Source organism: Austrofundulus limnaeus, unplaced genomic scaffold, assembly GCF_001266775.1.
Source record: "Austrofundulus limnaeus strain Quisiro unplaced genomic scaffold, Austrofundulus_limnaeus-1.0 Scaffold2510, whole genome shotgun sequence".
Taxonomy (NCBI): domain Eukaryota; kingdom Metazoa; phylum Chordata; class Actinopteri; order Cyprinodontiformes; family Rivulidae; genus Austrofundulus; species Austrofundulus limnaeus.
Genome location: NW_013954912.1, coordinates 1 through 7,335, shown reverse-complemented (window position 1 = coordinate 7,335; position 7,335 = coordinate 1). Strand labels below are relative to the sequence as shown.

At 42.5% G+C, this 7,335-nt stretch overlaps 3 protein-coding genes across 3 annotated transcripts; 2 read left to right on the top strand and 1 right to left on the bottom strand.

Moving 5' to 3' along the window:
• Positions 1-612: 612 nt before the first annotated feature.
• LOC106511100 (E3 ubiquitin-protein ligase TRIM69) lies at positions 613-1,302 on the top strand (the record flags this gene model as incomplete). The annotated part of the gene is given in 1 exon segment (XM_013999849.1): positions 613-1,302. A coding segment is annotated over 1 exon segment (554 nt), but the record flags the coding sequence as incomplete, so codon positions are not given.
• Positions 1,303-3,172, bottom strand: cunh14orf119 (chromosome unknown C14orf119 homolog). The gene is made up of 2 exons (XM_013999850.1): positions 1,794-3,172; positions 1,303-1,705 (listed from the first exon to the last, which is right to left on the bottom strand). Exons 1-2 carry the CDS (start codon positions 2,214-2,216, stop codon positions 1,532-1,534), a joined length of 597 nt encoding a protein of 198 aa, XP_013855304.1. The 5' UTR covers positions 2,217-3,172; the 3' UTR covers positions 1,303-1,531.
• LOC106511099 (apoptotic chromatin condensation inducer in the nucleus) lies at positions 2,116-7,329 on the top strand (the record flags this gene model as incomplete). Its single annotated transcript, XM_013999848.1, has 6 exons — positions 2,116-2,180; positions 3,204-3,413; positions 4,738-4,803; positions 4,979-5,090; positions 5,601-5,656; positions 5,779-7,329. Coding segments are annotated over exons 2-6 (1,923 nt in total), but the record flags the coding sequence as incomplete, so codon positions are not given.
• Positions 7,330-7,335: the final 6 nt, after the last annotated feature.

The window sequence follows — 7,335 nt, the reverse complement described above, 5'->3', positions numbered from 1 at the left end:
ATTTAAAACTTATCAATATTTGATTTGACTTTGGTGCACAAAGTCATTGAATCTCATATCCACCAGGTAAAGGGAACACCTTTTTTTTTAATTGGAAATAAAACTTCTAACTAAGTCATATCTGAACTAGAGAACTAAAAAGGCAGTTTTTTTGGAACTGTTATTTCATTTTTACAGTATTTGTAGAATATTAGTTCAACTATAACCAAGTTAAAGGTTAGTTATCTATTTAGTCTTTTTCTGTACAGTAACGTTTATTTCTGCTTAGAAACTAAGCTGACAAAGGTAGCCCAGTTCTGCTGCCCAAATTCCATGCATAAATTGGAACATTTTGGATGCATATATTGCTCAACTATCTTTTTCTATGGTCCTTTAAATATATTGGTTAGGTTTATGCCCGTTTTTGGTTAAGATCAGAAGAAGACACTTCAGAAGAATTAAAGTTTCACATCCCTGATCTTCATCAATACCTTAGATTTACACATTTTTATTTGGATGAAAGTTATTGGGTGACTTTAAAGAATTTTTGTGGAAGGCTGTTATATTTTCATAGCTTAAATTTTGTAAATTTGATCAATAATAAAAAATAATAATACGTGTTTCTGTTTACAGCTCTAATGACCATGGATCCAAATACTGCCAACCCCAGAATAGTTTTGTCTGCAGATGGAACCCAGGTCTCCACCACTGATAGCCCTCTTCAGGTCCAGGACAGCCCCGGAAGGTTTGACGTGTCTCTCGCCGTTCTGGGTTCAACTGGTTACTCAAGCGGCAGACATTACTGGGAGGTGAACGTCGCTGGAAAGAGCTGTTTTCACATCGGGATGGCCAGCCAATCCTCTACAAGGAAGGGGTTGTTATCATTCAATCCAACGAGAGGTTTCTGGACCGTAGTCCTGAACAAACAGGGTGAGCTGAGAGCTCTTGATAAGAGACCGGCTACTATTCGAGCTAGAACTCCAACGCTTACACTGGGTATCCTGCTGGACTACAAAAAGGGACAGATTTCTTTCTATGATGCTGGTACCAGATCTCACTTATACACCTTTTCAGGTCAGGCCTTTACCGACAAAATCTATCCATTTATTAATTACTGCGTAGAGGATGGTGCAAATCCTACTCCAATAGTTTTGGTTCAACCCGGATCAACTGACTGGATAAAATAAGTTTGATGTAATCGCTTTTCTAAAACGTGTCTCAGTTACTAACATTTAAGTAACAGATTACTCTCCAAAGTCAATGAGTGTGTTTTATGCTTTTTGTATGATTGGTTCAGAACAATAAACATATATAGCAACGCAATGTGTTTACGGTCTTKTTTATTTCCAAATACTATTTTGGCAAAAAAATAAAATAAAACAAAAAATTGGGACCTTTTCTCTGTCAATGAGCCATGAATATATATTTTTTGGAAAACAACACATAAAATATAGTAAATAATACAAGCTTGGAACGTTTCTGTATTAAAAAAACACATCCTAAATGAAAACTAGAGAMTTGGTGAAATGTGAAATGTTCCACCTGTAATCCTTCAGTCTCTCCCTGCTGTGCCAGCTACACTCATGTAAAACTGGGCCACAAAAACGGAGTCCTGCTCCTCCAACATGTGCAGAAAATGATTCCTCTCGTCTTCCCCCCACGACTCAAACCACTGTGTCCACAGGTGAAGCTGGCACTCAAAGATGTTGGGGAGCTTGTCTTTGACCTGTCAGCACACAGACAACGTCACACAGCAAGTTTCAGACCAAGCCGGACTAATGATCGGAGCAGGATGGTTACAGGGTGGTTGGTACCTGAAGAGAACTGAGGGAATCCAGGAGGGTGCACACTTTCCCCGGCACGGCTTTCCCCAGCAGGTCGTTCAGGAAGCGCTCCTTCTGAGCCGAGGTCCAGTTCTGGAACCAGCTCAGGACGCACCGCTGCTCCTGCAGGATCACATAGGAGATGGGTTCTGGTTCTCGGAGTTGACCTGCGCTCTGAGACGCGCGGGACAGATTCTCGAGGCTGAGGGGCGAGGCTGCACCGCGATGAGGGGCTGATGGCAAGTGCAATGGGCTCGGAGAAGCAAAAACAGCCCCGCCGCTTGGGTTTTGGGTCACCAATCCTGCCGCTGGACCGACGGGGCTGCCGGTATTGCCCGGGATGTTTGTAGATGTAAATCCAGTGGGCTGCTGCTGGTGGTACGAGCCTTGACCGACCCGATTGAACCACGACATCTCGGGAAAGTTTGTTTCAGCCTCCGAAAGTTTGCTGCTCCTCTGCTGCCGAGGCAAAACAGAGAATCCTTTTGTTGTGAACAGCTAGCTTAAACCAGACAGCCGCAGGACTCCAACGTTAAAGCCAGTCATACATAAAACTATGCTTAACACACACATCTGCTTACAAATAAAATTTAAAAAAGCTGAAACAATGTTGTGAACACAATTAGAGCTGAGTACTAGTTATCTGTATCTATGCTAGTTTAGCTAACAAACATCAAACAGGAAGTGGACGCGGTCAATAAAGCAAGGGGCTCAGACTTGCGTGGACTTTAGGCAAAGGTTGTTTTTGACCAAAAACCGATGCCAAAACTATAATTTGCGTGCAGTGCGGACAAAAGTATAGATTTAAGTGTTAATTTAAAAATGAATTTGTGTAAGGTTTTTCATAATTTGAACTCGTCGAAAATGACGTTGGTTGTAGGAAGTTCTGATGTATAGCAAGCCGACTTATCATATATCCGTTGCAAAAATAAATCTTCACGGCAGACGTTCTTTTATAAATAATTCAGCTGTCCAAAATGATATATAAAATAAACCTCCCAAATTAAAAAAAAAAACTATTCTATAATCCTAATGCGATTTTGAATATAAAGGCTTAACCATGTTAGGATTATTAAATTAGTTTAAAAGCTAGTTTTRGGCATTAATTGAAATAAATAAACAATCCAGTGACACCATTATATTTTAGATACTTAACATTTGACAAGAATCTATTTTAACATTAAACAATGTGAAATGTAAATTGTGTCTGGTGTAATTTACTGTGCGGATATTTGAAACTCGAGTTTGTCCTGACAGAAATGCTATTTTAAATAATTACACATACTCAAAAGAGTTACATTTTAAAACATTCACTGAAACTTTTTAAAGATTTTTCAGTATCTTACGCTTATATTTCCTAACATGCTGTATTTTCTGTTTAATTTTCTTTTCTGGCATGAGGTCTAATTATATGTTACAACGGCTTGCCACATACTTTTTGCTCTCGCTGGGAACTGACTAGAGGAACGGAAAATGGCGGACCTCGAAGACGTTACGCTGGACGGGAGACCCCTCCAGTCCCTCCGTGTAGCGGACTTAAAAGCAGCTCTTGAAGAGAGAGGACTGTCAAAAAGCGGACAGAAGAATGCTCTCGTTAAAAGGCTCAAGGGGGTAAGCTTTACGCTGAAATGTGGCACTACTGTGCGTACGAGCTAGCGTGAACGGAGAGACGGGCTGATGCTGACTCTGGAGGGCCGACAACTGAGTGTCGTTCCTGCCGAGCGTAGTAGTAGACTTCGTTGTTGACATCCCGCTATGAAATTGGACTTTGTTCTGCATCGTAGTTGAGCACTGTTTGGCTTGTCCAGAGTTGTCCGGCTCACAGCAAGCCCCGAAGTTCAGTCAACTTATTGGCTAGCTGTAAATTGCGTTGGTTTTCATGCTGTGTTAGCCTGTTAGCTTTCGTGCTAACGCTGTGAGTTGAGAGGTGGCCTCAGCGGCTGTCTCCGTGTTTTCTACTGTATGTTGTCATTAATGGTACGAGCACAGTTTGCGTCTGGGTGARATCTGGGTATGCGAGGTGCCGCGATGAGTCATGTTGGATAAAATTTTGTTTACATTGTGACACATTACGCCATGAAAGCTTGGATTTTCGTTTTCCCGGTAAACACAGTGGTCCTGGACCTGGTACATGAATGTGCCGGCTAAAAACACGCAGTAGACTACATTAATAAATAAAAAAAACACTGTTTACATTTGATTGTTTTTCCTACAAGTGTTTATGCCCGTCTTGTCTTTGATTATTTTCTCTTCACATGCAAATATCAAAGGTCGTCTTGTTTTCTTTAGGACACAAATGGCACTTGTTGCTGCAGGACTGATGTGAGATTTGAGTTATGATCGTGCATTGTGCACACTTTGATCTGTTGGTTTTGACATTAGACCACTTATTGTTTTGTTTACARCATGCTGGTGAGCAATAAAAATCRTWATAACAGGCATTTAYTGATAGYWWYGYWWYGYWWYGYWWYGGATAGGGTAGGATTTACTACCAATTGAGACATTTTTGTTAGATTAAGTACACTTCATTTGTGTGTGTTTACAAATGTGCCCCTTATTCCCAGCCTGGTATGTTTTTCATTGCAGGATGAAATCTGTCTTCTTGTTTATTAGGATTAATTTGATTTGTATGACTTAAATCTAAGTTGATGGCATGCACAGGGAGCTAGTTTGATGTGTCTTGCTCCAATGCTATGTTGAAAAATTTCTGTATGCTAGTAACTGTCTATATCTYAAGTAAAGTCTATAAATTTTATATAAACAGATAGGTGATGATGATACTTATTAGTTTTATTTACTGTAATGTTGATGYCTGGCAAAAGCACAAACTCAGACCACTTTGTGAAATAAATTTGTGTGCACATTTCACACATATTCTTTGAAAGAATGCCCCCATTTTATACTGCACAAATAAAACCTTTCATCTGAATAACAGGCTCTCATGCTGGAGAATTTGCAGAGGACCTCCACTCCTCATATTGGACTGCAGCCAAACTCACAGGTAAAAGTCTCAAAGATACTTTTACTTAAATTTCAACAGCTGTGGGTTTCTTTGGGATTCAATAGCAGAATGGGCATTAATGCAATGTTTTTTGTGTATGTCTTCAAATTGCATTTCTTCAGCTGCCTTGCAGAATTTCACCTAATGTATTTTGTGATGCATTCTTTGTATTTAGATTGGTGAGGAAATGAGCCAGAACAGTTTTATTAAGCAGTATCTGGCTCAGCAACAGGAGCTCCTGCGGCACCGTCTGGAGAGAGAGGCTCGGGAAGCATATGAAACAAATGGTATAAGTGGTGTTCTAAGTCTCACCTTGAGGTCCACTGATTTGATGGGTTTTAATGTGTAATGCAGCTCTTTTAAAATCAGGGAAGCCAATGGATTAATTTTTCATTTATTTATTTTTTTGGCCAATATATACATTTTTCATTTAAACTAAATCTAACAATGAATGCTTGTCATTTATAAACAAATATTTAACAGCTTGTAGAAGACTTGTACACCTACAAATAATATATGAAAGAGCATTCTACAGTCAGCGCTTTGTAGCATCTGCTGCTGCTGCATTTTTTATTTATTTATTTATTTTGCTTGGTAATGGATTAGGTATGTTCAGGCATGGCCAATTGCTGATTTGTTTTTCTAAGTGGCTAATATTGGCCTATTTAAATTGGGTGGCAATTATAATAAGTCTATTCCTAGTCTCAGTTATTGAAGTTACAGCACATTATTGGTCTGTATGGAAGTCTTTCGGATTTTTTTTTACGTTTTATATTTTCTTTATCTTTTGTGAACAGATCAACAGGACCACAGAGACATTAACAACAGTACATCTTGCCCTCCTCCTGCTCAGGTTAGATAACAGTTTATTTCCTAAACTATTACGTTTCTTATTAACTGCGAGTTTCCACAAGACAAGTAGATTAGTTGTGCTGGAAAATCCACATGTCTAATTTTTATTTATATGCTGATCAGGATGTCCCAGCACCTGGGCAGCACAAGCTCCCCGGCCCTTCTGTTGYTGAGGGATTGTTCGGTTCTGTGAATGCAGCACAAGACAACAGGAATCAGGAGGCTGATGTGTCCAGTCCACCTGCTTCAGCCTCCGTGGCCATGCGGGTTCCCGTCGTTGAGCAGCGGTCAGAGCGAGGTTCTGCTTCCAGCGAAGTTGCAGGCGACAGTGACGATGAAGATAGCGAGGGTGGGGATGACGATGACGACTGGGGAAACAGTGCTCCGAGGAGGAGCCTCAGAGAGCCGCCCAGAGTCCCCGCCGCGAGGGAAAGGTCTGGTGCACCACGTCAACCCCAGCAGCAACACATCCCTTCTCTGTTGTCCCCTCAGCTCCGCCAGCCAACGCCTCCTCCATCCCCGCCTCCAGAGCTATCTTTCCCCTTACCTGACACCCCTAAACAGAGCCCGCCTAGCCCACCTGCTGCTCAAGCCAGGCACTCCCCCAGCTCCTCAAGCTCCGGTTCTTCCAGTAGCGGCAGTCGCAGTAGCAGTCCAGAGCCTCAAAGGAGTGGACATGCAGAAAGGAAGCCTGGTCCGCTGACCCTTCTTGCTCGCAAGATGGAGTCCGAGGGGGCCTTCTCTGGAGCAGCCTGCTATGGCACAGATGGCGAAGGTGAACGGCAGGATAGCAGCTCACCTTCAGCTATGTTGTTTCCTGGCAGGTGTGCACCAGACGGTCTGGTTTCTGCTGTACCTCACACAGCCAACYCTGGCAGCCATGTGTCATTTCCCATGATTCCTGGAGCCCACCAGGGTGTCACACATTCTGCCCCCCTCCAGCTTCCTGTAAYTGTGCTTAAGGCTACTGCAGCAGAGGAAAGGGACAGAGAGAGGGAGGCTGAGATGAAAAGAGAACAAGCACTTGAACTGGAAAGGCAAGAGAAGCTGAGACAAATTGAAAAAGAACGAGCAGCAGAGGAAGAACGAGAAAAATCCCTCGCGCTAGAGCGAGAAGAACGGGAGAAGGCCTTGGAAAGAGAAAAGGCTTTACAGCGAGAGCAAGAACTTGCTCTAGAAAAAGAAAGACAGGAGAGGGAAATGACTTTGGCTAAAGAGAGGGAGGAGCATAAGAGGGCCATAGAGCTGGAGCGACAGAGGGAGCTCGAAAGACAGAGAGCCCTGGAGGAAGAACGCCTTCAGAGAGAAAGAGAAGAGAAGGCAAAGCAGGAAAGAGAGGAAATGGAGAGGGCAATGCAGCTAGAAAGAGCGAAGGCTTTGGAGCTAGAACGGCTAGAGAAAGAGAAGGCTCTTGAGCAGGAGAGGTTAGAGAGGGAACGTGCTTTAGAGGCTGAGAGAACAGAAAAGGAAAGAATTGAGAGAGAAAAGGCTCTAGAACAGGAGAGACTGGAAAAAGAACGAATCGAGAGAGAAAAGGCTCTAGAACAGGAGAGGCTAGAAAGAGAACGGATCGAGAGAGAAAAGGCTCTAGAAAAGCAGAGGCTAGAAAGAGAACGGATCGAGAGAGAAAAGGCTCTAGAAAAGGAGAGGCTAGAAAGAGAACGGATCGAGAGAGAAAAG

Bases quoted from the DNA above. Each gene is read 5' to 3' on its own strand.
- cunh14orf119 (XM_013999850.1), bottom strand. From the start codon at position 2,216: ATGTCGTGGTTCAATCGGGTCGGTCAAGGCTCGTACCACCAGCAGCAG. The intron at 1,706-1,793 runs GTACCAACCACC...GTGTGCTGACAG, and splicing joins ATTCCCTCAGTTCTCTTCAG to GTCAAAGACAAGCTCCCCAA.